The sequence below is a fragment of the Xyrauchen texanus genome, chromosome 31, assembly GCF_025860055.1.
Source record: "Xyrauchen texanus isolate HMW12.3.18 chromosome 31, RBS_HiC_50CHRs, whole genome shotgun sequence".
Classification (NCBI taxonomy): domain Eukaryota; kingdom Metazoa; phylum Chordata; class Actinopteri; order Cypriniformes; family Catostomidae; genus Xyrauchen; species Xyrauchen texanus.
The window spans coordinates 11,472,374-11,490,292 of NC_068306.1; the positions used below are offsets into that span (position 1 = coordinate 11,472,374).

Here is a 17,919-nt window from a genome sequence, read left to right on the forward strand (position 1 = left end):
AATTACACACTAAACCTTTCACGACCCAAGCTTCTAACTGTGACTTTTAAAGTTATTAAATTTGAGTGCCGTGTGCTTAATATCCTTTGCATCCCTTTCATTCATGTTTTTCAGAGACACACCATCAACTCACCCAAACCTCTTTCCTCAATGCTGGACAAGAGTCCGAGCTACACAGACCTGAGTGTACCAGGTGGGTTAGTCACACTGAATTTATCATTTCTCTTGATCTTTCACTCTTTCCTGACAACGGTTATATCTAGTTATTCAGAGCCGAACTCAAAGTTAAAGGTTATGTTTAATCGTGTTGTACCGTTTCCCCCAGTCTTAACATTTGCAGTTAATGACCATTAAAGATTGTGTGCCAGGCTTTGAGAAGGAAGCAGGTCTATTTAGTTTTAAAGAGCTCAAGCTTAGTCATGCTGCATAATGCCTCTTATTCTGTGTCATTTTTGTGTGTGTTATTGCATGTAATCCAATAACAGACCACCTCCTCCGAACCTCATCTGTGACGCGCTCTGGCTGTGGCCTCCAGAGGGTGCCAAACAAAGACTCGTCCAAGTCTATATCAGGTATGTTTGGACACATGTTGGAGGCTGAAACTACAAGAAATTCTTTAGAGTGCAACAATTCCAGAAGTGAAAATCCATAAACATTACAAGTACAAAAATATTTTTAATGATAATTAAAAAAAAGCCAGACCTACCGTGAGCTCTGAGGTTTAATTGATGGTGTATGCTTCTGTTGAAGCCATAATGTCAACAAATGTTTTTTAGAAAATCTTGTTTATTAGCATTTTTGCAATAAAATGTAAAAAATATTGTTTCCAAACTTACAATCATCAACTTAATATCAGTCGTTTTATATTTTTTCATTGCTTTTAATTAGATTTCATTCGCAATGCTGCATTGGATTGTAGTTCATGCCATCATTATAGACATAAAGTACAGTCTTGACTTGTTACTTTTTGCTTTTTTGGAATGGCATGATTAATCTCAGAGCAGGTCGGTTGGGTTCATGGCTTAAAATGGTATTAACTAGTACTTCATGAAATCCCTTTGGAAAAAATTAATGGGAAAAATATTTCCAACAGCAAAACTGCTGAAATGCAGCTAATGGGTGGGAAATATTGTGCTTGATTAAGGACGGGTCCGGATAGTCAACTAGTTGGCCAGCAACCAATTGGTCAAATTAATGAGATCGACTAGTTTATAAGCATTTTTCAAATTTTGTTTTATCTTTCAAGGTGTACTCAGTAATGTTTTGCTCATTAAAAAAGATTTAGTCCTAAAGAAATGAATTGTAATTTTTAAACATCTTTATCATGATCACTCACATGAGATGAGGACTCTAGTCAAATCAGTAATTTTATAAAAGCTGTTTTATTCTACATGGGGCAGGAGCACCCTCATGGGGGCTGCCATTATAGAATCACATGACCAGCTGAATACTACTCACTTAATCTCAGTAACCGGATTGTTATTGGGCACTTTTGGATTAAACTAATCATGGCTGATTGTGAATAGTGAATTTCTACAATGACATCTGTAACTGAAAACTATTGATTTTGAATGATGCTGCCTCCACACCACTAGGTGTCACTGTAAGTCCCAGATGACATGAGTAAAAAGTTACTGAATGCACCTTAAAGGCCCTGGTATACTTCATTTTTGCATGTTCCGGATCACATCAGGCCTGGTCGATTATTCTTCTTGGACGCTGAATGAATAGGAATGCATATGCACTACAACTGCTTTGTGACACTTTTTTTTTTTTAACAGTCAAATGGCCATCACATGTACAGCCGAGGAACACGTGCACAAGTCAAGAAAATCTAGGCGGTGCTCGGTCAAGGCGGTCGACTGTGTTGATTATGCAATTTGCGCCACACATACTGTGCGCGGAGCATTCCGTAATGCGTAAAAATGATGTACACTTTGGCGTAAAACAAGCTTCTCTAAATGTATCAAATCTTTTAAGATTTTTAGTTGGATACATTTAGAGAAGCAACTTCTCAAGACAATTTTAGCATGTTGTACTTAAGTGTGCTGTTAGCATGGTAAACTCTCTCTGAGGAGTTGTGGCCTTAAACTTCATCCCTTTTAAAGCTGTTTCTCACCATGAGCATTGCGTTTTTAAGACACTGTGTCAAGTTTTATATATATATATAATAGGGCCGTTGATTTAACGCATTAATTCAGTGCGATTCATTTTACAAAAATAACATATAATATAAGATTAACGCAATTAATCGCATGCCCACGGACCATAATAAGGAAGATTCCTGAGAAATGCAATCTTGTAGTACCACCTGTTCACTCCAGTAATTGAAATTTCAGCTGTATGAGCAACGCGCAGTTTATACAGTGAAGAAAATACTTCAGTAGGCAGAACAACACAAACATACGTTACATTCTTGCGTTCAAAACACTCGGAGTGCAAATGCAATCTAAGGGATCTCAAGATGTGTTTAAAGATTGAGTATTAAACTATATTTAACTTAACACAGTGACCTAAACATTTTATTTTTATTACGCAACACACCCGAAACGTCCGACGTAGGTGTAAATTGATGGGTCCTTAAACAAGCCCTCATAATAAATCTCCACAAATTCACTTGTGAGATGGATTGCTGTGAACTGTATCCCAATGATTGACTTATGATCAATAATATGGTAGTAAACAATACATTGTATTCTAAAGCCGCTTTTTGTATGGCCTTATTAATGATTAACTGCTACAGGAATGTAAAGCATTTTAATTATCTGAATATACATAGAGATATATATCTCTATCTAGTTCAATTAAAGGGATATTACACCTAAAAATATTATTTCTCTCATTATTTACTCACCATCATACCATCAGGTGTGTATGACTTTCTTGTTTCTGCAGAATATAAACAAAGATTTTTAGATTAATATCTCAGCTCTGTAGGGCCTTACAATGAAAGTGAATGGTGGTCAGAAAATTTGAATCACCAAAAATCGCATAAAGCCAGCATATAAGTAATCCAAAGACTCCAGTGGTTAAATTAATGTCTTTAGAAGCAATATGATAAGTGTGGATTAGAAAAAGATCAGTATTTAAGTTATTTTTACTATGAATTACCACTTTAGATCAGCCCCGACTAGTTATTGCCGATATGCATGAAGAATGCAAATATTGATCTGTTTCTCACGAACACTTAACGTATTGCTTCTTAAGATATGGATTTAACCACTGGATTAATTCTATGCTGCCTTTATGTTTTTTGTATTCTGCATAAGAAAGAAAGCCATGCACATCTGGGATGGCATGAGGGTGAGTAAATAATGAGAGAATTTTCATTTTTGGATGAACTATCTCTTTAATAAAAATTGAGACCTCTCAGTCTGATGCATGCTCTGTGAACACCTTATAAGAATTAAGGCCTGACCTTAATTTAAGGTCTTCCTTTAGATGACTAATCGACTAATTGTTTAGACAACACAGCTAGTCAATTATGAAAATCTTGTTTTAAACATGTCCAGAATATGTCATGATGATATTAACCACGCACACATGATCTAATGATTTATCATAATGTCTTTGCATTGTTTGCTTGTCAGTTTCCCACAGAAGCAGTGAAGAATTAAAGAGGGATTTGTCAGTCAATGACACATCAGCACCCTCGTCTATCATCACAATGGGCTCCTCCTCTCCCCAGCTGTCTTCAAACTCTTCCTCCCCAACCGCCTCTGTCACGCCCACCACACGAGGGCGTTTACGGTAAGCACTGGATTTGTTTTTCTTCATCTATCTACTTTCTGTTTGCCTCTGTTCCTTTCTGCTCTGGCTTTTCTTTTGTTGACTTCCAAAGTGACTCTCTTGCTGTCAGGTTTGCCAGCTGTCTCTCTCTTTCGCACTCTAGCGCTCCCTGTCTTTCTACGGTGATGACAGGCCAGTGTTCCGGTAATGGATGTCACTCGTTCGCCTGTCCTGAAACTTGACCGTGGCTCAGTCTTAGTTTGAATGGGCCTTTTGAAGGGATGGCGATTCATTTCTGCACTGTCCTCTGTTATCAGTGCATCTTCTCTATCTGGATGTAGCATTAACTGGCCTACCGGAAAATCCAGCTGAAACCAACTTCTGATGTTAGATTGTTGTACATGGTTTCTTGCTGGTACAAGCGGGTTTAGGTGGTTAATCAGCTTAACATTCAGCTGGTTTGGACAGGTAGCAGACAGTGTTTAGTCGAGAATTACGTCTTTGCAGCTGGGATTATGTTGTTGCTAAATTGTGTTGCTGCTTATTTGCATAAAGTTAAAGGATGCTCAACTTTGTCACCTTGATAACGGTCATTGTAATTTATGTCCACCCAAAAGTGATGGAGCTGTTCTCCAACTAAAGTTGAATCCAATAAAGTGAAACTGTGTTTTTAAAGTGATTGATGTCTCTGCAGAGAAGAGAAGGACCCTCTATCAGCTTTAGCCAGAGAATATGGAGGATCCAAGAGAAACGCTCTGCTCAGATGGTGCCAGAAGAAGACTGAGGGTTATCAGGTACAAATGTTTTTAAAAATGTTTTTCTATGCCAGATTTCAAAAGTTCCAAACATCCATCTTAAGTCTCCTATTGTCCTAGCGTCATTTCTAGTGGTCGACCGATATATCGCAGAGGCCAATAAATTGGCCGATATTCTACGGTCTGCATATCAGAGCAGCGGCTGATATGTTTGTGCTCATAATGTTAAAGTGGTCACCTGTTTCATTTTCCCTCTTTCTCCTCAACACTTTAAATTTGATCTGTCTTGTCTAAAGATAGAAAAGAAAATATCAATAAAACTAATATCATATACCATCTGCTAATATGTGCACATATGATCTAAACAAATGTAATAAACCAACCTCACACAACTTGAGCAGATCCAGCATCCTGTGGAGCACTTATTTATTTACCTCTGAAGCACATATGTGTGTGTGTGTATATATATATATAATTAGCAATTTGATGTTTTTTATTTACTGTATTAAATTTTGTGATATATCGGCATTGTATCGGCCACCCTGCACTCTGGATATCGGAATCGGCCATTAAAAAAACCCATACTGGTCAACTTTGTCTTTTCTGACACTACACTCAAAGCACTTTATAAATTGAACAGGGGAATCTCCTCAACCACCACCAGTGTGCAGTGTCCACCTGGATGATGCGATGGCAGCCATAGTGCACCAGTACAGTGCGCCAGTAGACTCACCACACACCAGCTATTGGTGGAGAGGAGAGAGTGAAAGAGTAAAATAATGGATGGGTATTATTAGGAAGCCATGATTGACTAGGGATGTCCCGATACTGATTCCATGCTCATGTACTGGTACTTGTACTTGTAAAAATGCTCCGACACAAAAAACCGTCACCTTCTGACGTACGACTGTCATTATGTAAACATTCAGCCTACTTTTTTTTTTCTTTTTAGAATAATTTAAAAATTATGTTACTCAATGAATATTCAATATTCTCTATCCTCTATCATTATACACTTTGGAACCACCATTGTATTCAAGAATGTATGCATTTTAGTGGTTTTCAATAGGCTATAGGCCAAAAATAACCAATTGTTAATCCATCTTTTCCATCATTAAAACCACCTGCCTAATATTGTGTAGGTCCACCTCGTGCTGCCAAAACAGCGCCAACCCGCTTCTCAAAGTAGCATTCTGAGATGCTATTCTTCTCACTACAATTGTACAGAGTGGTTATCTGAGTTACCATAGACTTTGTCAGTTCAAACCAGTCTGGCTATTCACTGTTGACCTCTGTCATCAACAAGACATTTCCATCCACAGAACTGCTGCTCGCTGGATGTTTTTTGTTTTTGACACCATTCGAAATATATTCTAGATGAAAATTCTTGTGCCTGCAGCCGAATCACAGCAGTGCTGATTTAAGGCCACAAAGCACAATTGCGAGTGTGACATTGCTTATATACAACAGTTCAATGAACAAGTACATTTGTAAAAATTTAGTACAGTCATAAAAAAAGCATTTGTGCATGGAACTACTTTCTTACAACACAGATCAGAATCTACCATTGCTGGTTCAAAACAAATGATGCGTCCAAGTCTCTCAAAAACATCACTTTAGAACTACTAGTATCACGGCTTGGGCTGTTTCTAGCATGTTATTGGAGAAACAAGCGCATGCGTGCGTGTGTATATATATGCTTTTGCACTGTTGAATCAGGCTGTAAAACAGTAGAAACCATTTCCCTGTTTGAAATATTATAAATGATCAGCTTTCAGATACGCTTGCTTGAGTGTGTTTCAATCCTAAACAGTTCAACTCTTAAAGTGACCAAACACACCTCATATAACAATTATTCTTCTGCTGTCGAGCATATAACATTTTGAATGCCCATTTCCACGTCTCAGACTGTCAATCCACGCATCTTATCACGTGGCTTGTTGAGCGCTTTACTGTGGAGGCATAGCGTGTTTGAAGGCTTCACGCTAATCTCCGCGGCATCAACCCAGAACTCACCACGTGCCCCACCGAGAGCGAACCACATTATAGTGACCACGAGAAGGTTACCCCATGTGACTATGTCTTCCCTAGCAACCGGGCCAATTTGGTTGCTTAGGAGACCTGGTTGGAGTCACTCGACATGCCCTGGATTTGAACTCATGACTCCAGGGGTGGTTGTCAGCATCTTTAATCATTGAGCTACCCAGGCCCCTGATGTCAGCCTCAGCCAATCAGAGGACAGAGCTCACATTGGGCTAGATTCTTAAGTCAGATTGCTGATTTATTTGTGGTTTTGGTTACCTTATCATTCTGTGTTTTTAAATTAGTTTATTTTTATTTTAACTGTGAACATTTGGTGCATAATTGTTTATGCTATGTGCATGAATGATACTTCATAAATCAAGTGTGCCAGATTTCTTTCTGGCAGTGATAAATTGGCTGTAAAAATCCCATAGACTTGCATTGCAGGAGGAACCAAGCCATATTAAGTGACCGGAATATCATAAAGACTTGAGCCAATAAGTAACCACCTAGCATCTACCCTAAACACCCTAGAAACCGCAACAGCAATGCCCTGACAACCACCCACAACTCCCTAGCAAGGAGGGAGCAACTTTTGTACAGGCAAGCACCACTCACGTATTCTTCCGAAAGTGTTCAAAACATTCATTCTGAAATCTGTGGTTTGGAGTGTTAGTCTGTTCACCCTTGAGCAAAAAAAAAAAATTTCCTTCATTTTGACAGCCGTTCTTTTGTCAAAGTGACACCACACTTCCATAATCCTTCTCTTTTTCTGTCTGAATTTTTGTCTGTCTGTAAGTGTGTATGTGTGATGGATGGTGATGTCCACTAGTGGACAAAGGCCATTTTTCACAGCAACTCTGATGTGTTCATTACAAGTGGCCTGGCTTTACCTGGAGTGCACTTTTCACAGAGAGTTGCAGCGATGGGCCTGTGTTGCTCTGTTTTCAATGTGATTAGACTAATGCTCTCTCCCCTGGGCCTTCTTGTTTTTGCACACAAGACTTTTCATTAGCTGCTCACTTTGAACATTGGCACATAAGCGAGAGAGGACACAGGGAGGATGTCACGATGTCTTCATGACCCTCTGTCTCCATACGGTTCTGCTGTAATTATGTTTGTTTGGCTGCAAACAAACAAAAACACACATAATCGCCCCCACACTGAAGTTAGACTAAACCGCTGACTTATAAAAGAGGTTTGAGTGTATAAGGGTATAACTGAAAAGTGGAGAATGTTACTGCATAATTAAGGGAATCTTAAGGCATTTAAAGTCCATATGAAATCAAAATGTAGTAAATAATATTCAAAGTTTGTTTACTTTTATAAAAGAACATTCCGGGTTTAATACAAGTTAAGCTCAATCGACAGCATTTGTGGCATAATGATGATTTCCACAAAGCTAAATGGTGGTTACAGTGAGGCACTTAGAGTGGAAGTGAATGGAGCCAGTTTTTGGAGGGTTTAAAGGTAGAAATTTTAAGCTTATAATTTTATAAAAGCACTTGCATTACTATTTTGTTAAAACAAAACATATTATTTGAACTGTAAAGTTTTTACAGTCGTTTTAGGGTTTGTTGACATTACATCATCATAAAATTGTCTATAACTTCTACACAGAAAATGTAAGTGATTTTATCACTCATGTTAACACACTGTAACTGCTCAATGGAATGAGGAAACTGGAGATGGCGATTACAACTCAATAATGTCTGTTTTTATTAACACACATAAGGCATAATGGAGAAGCTTCAATCTATCGATGAGGGCCGGGCGATCAACACACACAGCGTCAGGTGTCTGTCTCACTCTCTCTCCTCTCACACTCTTAGGACTAGCCCTTTTTATTTCCCCCATCTCAATGGGTACACAGAAACAAGCAATTACCAGCCATTCATCTCAGATGAGAACCCTTACCGCTTACTCCCTTTCCAGAGGAACGCTCGACCATGCCCTCGCCTCCACACACACACACACACATATTGTTTATGTCTTGTGGCTATGCTTTTGAAACGGTGAGTATTTAAATGTTCAAAAATTGTCCCCATTCATTTCCATTGCAAGTGTCTCCCTGTAACCTAGATTTAATTTTTAATTTTTTAAAGAAAAGGAGGGGTAAGTCAAAATACATTTTTGTGGTAATCAACTTTATGCCACAAATGCTGTCGATTGAGCTTAACTTGCATCGATACTGGAACATTCCTGGTATGGAATGGTTAGATATGGAAATCCTAGAATCGGTAAGTCAGTGTTGTGCTTGTACAGGAGGATAAGCTGGACATTGTTATCTATGTGACACAGGTCTGGTGCTCTGCAGACCTCTTCCTGCTTCTCAGTTGCCCGTTGCTGAAGCCCACTGTGATGAGCTCATCCCTTCCCATCACTCTGCTCTCTGCAGGTTGCCAGAAAGCCAAGCGTTTTGGCAATTTAGGCCTCCCGTTGCACATTTACACTGGCCTGCCACATCTGATAAGGGCTGTTACTCTTTCTTTTAAGATCTAGGGCCCTCTTTGCCTAAGGAAATGGATGATATCGTAATCTGAAAGGCTGCTTTTGTTTCTTTTGGGAACTCTTGAATGCGCATCAGACGAAATGCAACAGATGAACACATATCAGTTCCAGTAAACTGCCACCGCACAGCCAATGTAATTCGTTCCGAATTCCAAATATAGCAAGCAAATCACATCCTAAAGTACCAATCTAACCTGTTTTTTAGTTGGTGCTTTTATCCAAACTGACTTACCGTATTCTTATTACAGGAACAGTACCCCTGGAGGAACCTGAGGTAAAAATTGTAGCTCAATCGATAGCCTTTGTGGCATAATGTTGATTACCACAAAAACATTTTTTTTTTTGTAATTTGACCTGTAAAGAAAAGTTACAGTCAGTCTCACGGTTTCAAAATTATAGCCACAAGACGTAAACAATGTGCATGCTAACATGATTGTAGTGTGACAAAATTGCTTACCTTTTTTGTTATATCCAATTTTGCAACTTTGTTGCCATGATGTGACTCTGTAAATCCTGTAATCATGCAAAAACAATGATTAAGCAACTTTACAGCTCAAAACATTCACAAGTTTTAACAGAAGAATTAATGTAATTGCTTTATAAAATTATAAGCTTCAAATTCCTTTTAAACCCTCAAAAAATTGGCCTTATTCAATTCCATTGTAATTGCCTCAATGTAACCTTGAATATAATTTTTTTTTAAAGAAAAGGAGTTTTAAGGAGCACATTTATGGCGCCTTTTAGGGTGCTGATTTGTCATATTTGGATCACTCCTTGTGGGATTTTGGTTACCAGCCCAACACCAACTTTAAATTCTCTAAAACGTATTTACAAAGACCCTTCCAGATTCATTTTAAACGTCCCGCACTGACATCAATGCACTCCAAGTTACAGTGAACAGTGCCAACAGCCATCTTTTTTTTATTATTATTATTGTGTTCATCTCTTTACCTTAATTGCACCTACATGTGTAATCGAAACACATGTGAGCTCTAAATCTTTGAAAGAGGGCATAGCTGAGCAAACGATTGTGGCATTGTTGAACTGGAACACTCTTCCCCGGTCACAACAAAACCATTAATGGCCTGGGATCTGTTGGATGCTTCCTCTATGTATGGAGTTTGAAGCATGTGTGAGAAGTATGCTGGTGTAGATAAGCAGGGCTGTTGAGAAAACACCAGCACTAGGCGAGGCGGTTCAATAAGCAGCTCGCAGCCATTTACTGACCCCAGGACCTCCCTCCACATGTCCTTATCTGTTTGGTTGAGAAGCACAGTGAATGCTGGTCTTAGAATAGGTTTAGAGGTCCATTTTGCAAGCATTTTCTTAATTTAACTGATTATTTTAATACTAACTGATTAAGACAGTGCATAATAAGTACTGTAAGTGCAGTGTAATTAGGAAAATTATAAGAAGGCCCACACAGAATCTACACACTTTTTTTCCAAATTTGATGCGCTGATTATAGAGAAAATATGTGAAATTGGTTTAAATGTGAAAAAACGTGTAGCAAACCATTTTACTGCTCTAATATGACATTTTAGAATAAAACCGAATGTTCAACAAGGAAAAATGTATAGACTTGGACTTGATTTTATCCATCTGTAATTGATTAGATCATAGACAGTGGGCATTACGTATCAAAATGGAGCCAGGTGGTTGGAGGGGAGGGCTTGAAAATTAAGAGGTATTCAGACATCAGCCAAAATGATCAAATTGGGCAAACTATTGAAAAACCAAACATGCAAGGGATGGGGGATGTGCAGTACTTTGTGTGAAATTCCGCAGCCCATAAGGAAATCCTTAAGTGTGTAAAAAGTGTTTGTCAACGTCTCTTTAAACACTGTAAAAATACAATATTTCTGCCAAGATTTACAGCCACGGCTCTTAACTACAACCATAATGTCAGACAGATTTAAAAATGTTACTGTTTCCCCACTGAATTACCCTCCAAATGCCCTCAGTTCATCAACTGAAATTGTAATCATTGATTTTTCTCTCTTCTCCACACACAGAATATTGACATCACCAACTTCAGCAGCAGCTGGAATGATGGGCTCGCTTTCTGTGCGATTCTTCACACCTACCTCCCGGCGCATATCCCTTACCATGAACTCAAGAGCCAGGACAAGGTCTGTTTGCTTATACAAATTGGGAGTACTCCAGTAAATTTGGCCACTTTTGCCATTTAGATGACTGTCAAAAAGTGGCCTGATTTACCTGAATACATATTTCATTCTGCAGTTTAGCCAAAAGTATTGTATGGAGACAAGCATGTAATTCCAGTTAATTGGAATGACATACATTTTTCCTTTCGTTTGCAGAGGCGAAATTTCACTTTGGCCTTCCAGGCAGCGGAAAGCGTGGGAATAAAATCCACACTGGTGAGTTTCATTTGAGAGTCACATCTAATTCTGACATCCTGCATATTAAATTAAATCACAACCTTCGGTTTAGAATGGATTATCGCTTTAAGTACAATTGCATTATGTTAAGGTATTGTACAGTACATTTTATGATACTGTATATTATCATCTTATGCAGCGGTCTGAGTGGAGTGAACATGTCCCTCTTTTTTTAAATGAGTTGTATTTAATACAACATCTGTTACTAATTTAATTATTTTAAAACTGACTGCAACTTTACAGGAACAATCCATTGTTGACTCTGAGCTTTCTCAACAAGCAGTGGCAAGATAATTGTTGATAGCAGAGCACACAAAACCACAAATGTAACACAAATGTAATTTTCTTACTAATTTCTCTAATTTTTCTGAGTAACAGGACATTGGTGAAATGGTGCACACAGAAAGACCAGACTGGCAGAGTGTCATGACCTATGTGACAGCCATTTATAAGTATTTTGAGACCTGAGGTCTTCTTGAACAGGGCTATTTCAGCAGCTGCAGTCTTACCTCACTCACTTTTCCTTGCTGTGGGTGCCAAAACTACATTTCCCAGAAGCCTCAGCTGTGCCAACAACCTGTTTTGAAGCATTGTCATCAGTAGTCATGACAACTTGGCAACTTGTATTTTCTCAGAATTGCTGCAGAAACTGGTCAGAATCAACTAAGCTTCTGTGATTGGCAATACTTGTTTTTAGGATCATGAAAGATCTGCAAGCTCCCATAGACAAGACAGCTATATGTTCCCTGTCTAGCTTCACAATGGACTATGACTTCCTTTATAAATGTTGCCAAACTCTATTTTTGAGATGAACTGTAGTGTGTTCCATAGTGCCATTCGAGCAACAAAAATGTATATCTCCAAATGGGATTGCCTTTGAAAGATGCCTTGTTTTGTCACCCTCTCTGTGGTGTGGCCGTATTGAATAAGATTGGTATTAGATAATAAGTATTTATTCCAAAGGGAGACGCCACAATAGACTTTGCTTGTTAGCTTCTTAGCCTCGATAAGTTCTATTTTGTCTTTTTAGTTATACTCTTATTTTTCTTTTCTTTTTCCTAGGCTTTTTGTTTTTGGTTTGTTTTAGGATTGGATTGTTTTGTTTTTTAGTTTTTGTTTTTTTTGTGTGTTTGTTTTTTTTGGGTGTTTTGTTTGACTAGACTTTTTTGTTTTTCTTTTTTCTAGATGCTTTTTCTTTTGTTTGACTAGACATTTTTTTTTTCTAGATGCTGTTTCTTTTGACTAGACTTTTTTGTTTTTCTTTTTTCTAGATGCTTTTTCTTTTGTTTGACTAGACTTTTTGTTTTTCTTTTTTCTAGATGCTTTTTCTTTTGTTTGACTAGACTCTTTTGTTTTTCTAGATGCTTTTTCTTTTGTTTGACTAGACTTTTTTGTTTTTTTTTCTAGATGCTTTTTCTTTTGTTTGACTAGTCTCTTTTGTTTTTCTTTTTTCTAGATGCTTTTTCTTTTGTTTGACTAGACTCTTTTGTTTTTCTAGATGCTTTTTCTTTTGTTTGACTAGACTTTTTTGTTTTTTGTTTTTCTAGATGCTTTTTCTTTTGTTTGACTACTCTTTTGTTTTTCTAGATGCTTTTTCTTTTGTTTTTCTTTTTTCTAGATGCTGTTTCTTTTGTTTGACTAGACTGTTTTGTTTTTTGTTTTCTAGATGCTTTTTCTTTTGTTTGACTAGACTTTTTTGTTTTTCTAGATGCTTTTTCTTTTGTTTGACTAGACTTTTTTGTTTTTCTAGATGCTGTTTCTTTTGTTTGACTAGACTTTTTTGTTTTTCTAGATGCTGTTTCTTTTGTTTGACTAGACTTTTTGTTTTCTAGATGCTGTTTCTTTGTTTGACTAGACTTTTTGTTTTCGTTTTCTAGATGCTTTTCTTTGTTTTTGTTTTCTAGATGCTTTTTCTTTTGTTTGACTAGACTCTTTTGTTTTTCGTTTTTCTAGATGCTTTTTCTTTTGTTTTTCGTTTTTCTAGATGCTTTTTCTTTTGTTTTTTGTTTTTCTAGATGCTTTTTCTTTTGTTTTTTGTTTTTCTAGATGCTTTTTCTTTTGTTTGACTAGACTCTTTTGTTTTTCGTTTTTCTAGATGCTTTTTCTTTTGTTTTTCGTTTTTCTAGATGCTTTTTCTTTGTTTTTTGTTTTTCTAGATGCTTTTTCTTTTGTTTTTTGTTTTTCTAGATGCTTTTTCTTTTGTTTGACTAGACTCTTTTGTTTTTCGTTTTTCTAGATGCTTTTTCTTTTGTTTTACTAGGTTTTTTGTCCTTTTTTTTGTTTGTTTTAAATAGGACAAGAGCTCCTTGCTGTTAAACAGTTTTGTTTTCATACACTAAATACACTACAAGCCTATTAGTACTTTAATATGTAATCTACTGAAGCTAATTTGTTTCCAAGGATTGACAGATGTTCCTTGTCCTCTTGATGGCTGTGTCCCATTCCAGTCACTTAAAATGCTGCAAGGACTTTTTTGTTTGAAAAATAAGCAAAGAAGAAATGCATGTCTGCTTGTTTAGTATTTTACAGGATGCGTTTCAGTGTTTCAGTCCTATTTGTTTAAGTACTGTACTAATCCTTATTTGACACATAATGCCAGCTGGGTTATCGAAGCTTGCTGATTCAGATTGTGTTTGTCTTACGGGTGTTAAAGCACAAATACAAAAAGCCTGAATGTGTACTCGCTAAAATGAAATTTGAAACCTCAGACTACAATCCAACCACATTTGACTCATGGGTTCTGTTTCTATCTACATGCTTTGTACCTCTTACCCATTTTAGATGTCTGTCTATAAGATAAGCCTCTGCCTGAAAATGCCTATAAAGAGCACAGTTTTTGTTATCTGAAGTGCAAATGTTAACTTACTCTGCTGTCTTCAATGCACTGCCTCCCAAGTGAATTCTTGTAAAGAGAACTCCAAACATCCTTGAAGGGATCAAGTGCGTTACAGCAACATGTATGCTTCTTATGATGAACAGCAAGTAATTTTTAAGAACTGTAATTTATTCCATTTATGCTGCAAAGAGCTCTATTGTTTTAAATGATGTGTTTAATTTGAGAATGCTCTGTAGCACATTGGTTTGTTTGTATATGGAAATGTGATAGACATTGACATTGATTGATTTTCCTACAAAAGGCCAAAAGTGATAAATGTTTTTTTTTTTCTGGTGGGGCTTTTCTAGGAACTTTTGGTGAGATTTTGTGAGTTTTAATCAGTTTGTATTGCTACCTAATCCTCGGCGTGACAATAGAGTTTGATTTTAACCAAATCATGCCCTCATCATATAGCTGTACTTCCTTTTACTACTTACATTAATTCATCCATCCATCCATCCATCTTCAACCGCTTATCCGAAGTCGGGTCGCGGGGGCAGCTGCTCCAGCATTACTTCATATTTGTATAAATTCCTCAACACTACAGAATACATTTGATTTACATGAGAGATACAGAGAGCCCTGTATACATATTAAAAGGAGTATTTTATTGTATTATTATTTTTATTCTTGTTCTTGCAAAATTATGTGCTTTGGTTGGTAAGATGGTGATATTTATTTTTTTTTTTAATGAAGGTTTTGCGAAAGCAGTATTTGTACAAATTCAGTTTTAGATTTTCAGTCAAGTCCCACATGTGTTGATTCATTTATGAATGCAGATTTAAGTTTGTGTAAATCGGTTTGTGAAATTGTTTATAGCCTCATAAACAAATTGTAACCCAAAAATGATATTATGATCATTACCCTGAAACCACTCCTGGCCCCCAATGACCAATAAACAATTCATTTAACAAGAATGTTGCACATTTCTGGTAGGCTCAAGAACGTTTATTCTTTATTTCCTGAAACTGCAAATCTTATTCACCGCACACACAACTGTTTTACATTAACCTGGTGGTATGTAGCTTAATCCAAGGGCACATGCTCATGAAACCAGTGGAAGGTTATCAAACAGATTCTTGCTAAAAATAAAATAAAACATGACCTTTCCTGGAAATCTGGGATAGCTACTTATCGGAAAAACCCAAAATGGAAGAAAAAAACATTATTTTAATCCAACAAAGCTATCTTTGTCTTGTGGAAAGAAAGAACTGAGCCAACAGAAAGGTCTATTTAAACAGCTTTAGAACTTCCTCATACTAAAATAAGCTCTGAGACTGGTGTCTGAGGTGTCAAAGGTTTTTCAGTGTGTAAACAAGACTGTTGTTAAACATGGTGCAGACTTGATTTACTGCTTGAGTAGGCTATTTTGCATATGGATTAGGAAGAAGGTAAAGTGTCCAAATGTTTTCTATAATGGCATTACACTTTAGTGTGTTCTGCGTGCTTTAATGAAGTCCCTGATGGTTGGACCTCAGCCTTTGGGGAATCCTCTAAGGATGGGAGGGGCTGGAGCCCCTGATAATATATCATGCTGCCGTGGAGCTGACAAAGACCGCCCTGGCACTGCTTCCCCCCCGCCAAGGCATCGCACATCTAATACTTTTCTCCCAGGACCCATCCACACATATTCCCTTTAATAGAGTCTTAAATTCTGGCCAATTAGTTCCCAAAATTAGTGGATGGGTGAGGCCATCACTCCTGGTGAGACAAAACTGTGACTCGTCAGTGAAGAGGATTTTTGCCAGTCCTGTCTGGTCCAGCGAAGGTGGGTTTGTGCCCATAGTTGTTGCCGGTAAAGTCTGGTAAGGACTTGCCTTACAACAGGCCTACAAGCTCTCAGTCCAGCCTCTCTCAGCCTATTGCGGACTGTCTGAGCACTGATGGAGTGATTGTGCATTCCTGGTGTTACTCGGGCAGTTGTTGCCATCCTGTACCTGTCCTGCAGGTGTGATATTCATATGTACCAACACATGAAACACACGTGGTCTGCCACTGTGAGGATGATCAGCTGTCCTTCCTGTCTCCCTGTGCAGTCTCACAGTACAGACATTGCAATTTATTGCCCTGGCCACATCTGAGGTCCTCACGCCTCCATACAGCATGCCTAAGGCGCGTTCACACAGACGAGCAGGGACCCTGCACATCTTTCTTTTGGCATTTTTCAGTGTCAGTAGAAAGGTCTCTTTAGTGTCCCAAGTTTTTAGAACTGTGACCTTAATTGCCTACCGTCTGTAACTGTTAGTATCTTAACAACCATTCCACAGGTGCATGTTCATTAATTATGTTCATTGAACAATCATGGAAAACATTGTTTAAACCCTTTAAAATAAAGATCTGTAAAGTTATTGGGATTTTTACAAAAATATCTTTAAAATACAGTGTCCTGAAAAAGGGACGTTTTGCTGTGTGTGTGTGTGTATATATATATATACATCAAAATACTAATTACTGTAATACTGTAAATAATGTTATCCAAGAAATATTTGTGTGTTTGTTGGTGATAAATTTGATAATTTATATGTTTTAGACATTATGATGAATTGATTAATTTATCACATATGATGCTCGTATAGGGAGGGTATCATACAACCCCAATTCTAAAAAAGTTTGGACAATATGCTAAATGACAATAAAAACAAAAGGAGTGATTTGTAAATTATAGTCACCATTTGCTATATTGAAAGCACTACAACTACACATTATATGATGTTTTACCTTGTGTATTATAATTATTATTATTTTTTTTTTTTAAATGTACAGTCATTTCAAATCAGGTGATTGTAACACACCAAAAAAGTTGAGAGAGTCGAGTGTTTATCACTGTGAAACATCACCATTTCTTCTAATAACACCAATTAAGCATTTAGGCACTGAAGACACAAGTTTGTTAAGTTTAAAAAGTGGAATGTTCCCCATTCATCTATTATGCAGGTCTTCAGCTGCACAATTGTACGGGGTCTTCGTTGCCGTATTATGCGCTTCATAATGCATCACATATTCTCAATTGGAGATGGACAGGACTGCAGGTAGGTAAATCTAGCACCCACACTTTCTGCTTATCAACCAGAATGTGGTTTTAAGTTATCCTACTGAAAATGCAGGGGCATCCCTGGAAAAGACGGTGCTGGATGGCAGTATATGTTGCTCCAAAATGTTTACATATTAGTCATTAATGGTGCCCTAACAGATGTGTGTGTTACCCATGCCATGGGCACTAACATACCCCTGGCCTGTACAGACTCTGGATTTTGTTCCTAATGCTGATAACAGCTTGGTTGGTCCTTTTCCTCTTTGTCCCGGAGAACACGATGGCTGTGTTTTTCAAAAATGAATTGAAATGTGAACTAATTGGACCAAAAACACAGTTCCACTGTTCTACTTTCCATCTAAAATGAGACCGAGCCCAGAGAAGTCGGCAGCGCTTCTGGACAGTGTTGATGTAGGGCTTCTGCTTTGCATAGCAAAGTCTTAACTTGCATCTGTGGATACAAAGGTTTACTAAAGTAATCCCAAGACCCATGTTCATGATATCTATTACAGATGAATGATGTTTTTTTTAAATCATGATCACGTGCATTCAGAAAGTTGCTGAAAGTTGTTTTTTGGAACTATCAGTTAT

The 17,919-nt window shown here is 37.5% G+C and overlaps 1 protein-coding gene across 2 annotated transcripts in view; it reads left to right on the top strand.

The window, feature by feature from the left end:
- The window catches only part of LOC127625232 (cytospin-A-like), a 35,387-nt gene extending 22,723 nt beyond the window's left edge, over nucleotides 1-12,664 (top strand). For both annotated transcript variants that reach the window (XM_052100390.1, XM_052100391.1), the window contains exons 10-16: nucleotides 115-193; nucleotides 486-572; nucleotides 3,591-3,750; nucleotides 4,424-4,523; nucleotides 11,033-11,149; nucleotides 11,342-11,401; nucleotides 11,801-12,664. In XM_052100390.1, coding sequence (XP_051956350.1) covers nucleotides 115-193; nucleotides 486-572; nucleotides 3,591-3,750; nucleotides 4,424-4,523; nucleotides 11,033-11,149; nucleotides 11,342-11,401; nucleotides 11,801-11,890 — 693 coding nt within the window. In that variant the 3' untranslated portion in view covers nucleotides 11,891-12,664. The remainder of the gene's footprint in view (nucleotides 1-114; nucleotides 194-485; nucleotides 573-3,590; nucleotides 3,751-4,423; nucleotides 4,524-11,032; nucleotides 11,150-11,341; nucleotides 11,402-11,800) is intronic.
- The last annotated feature ends 5,255 nt before the right edge of the window (nucleotides 12,665-17,919 follow it).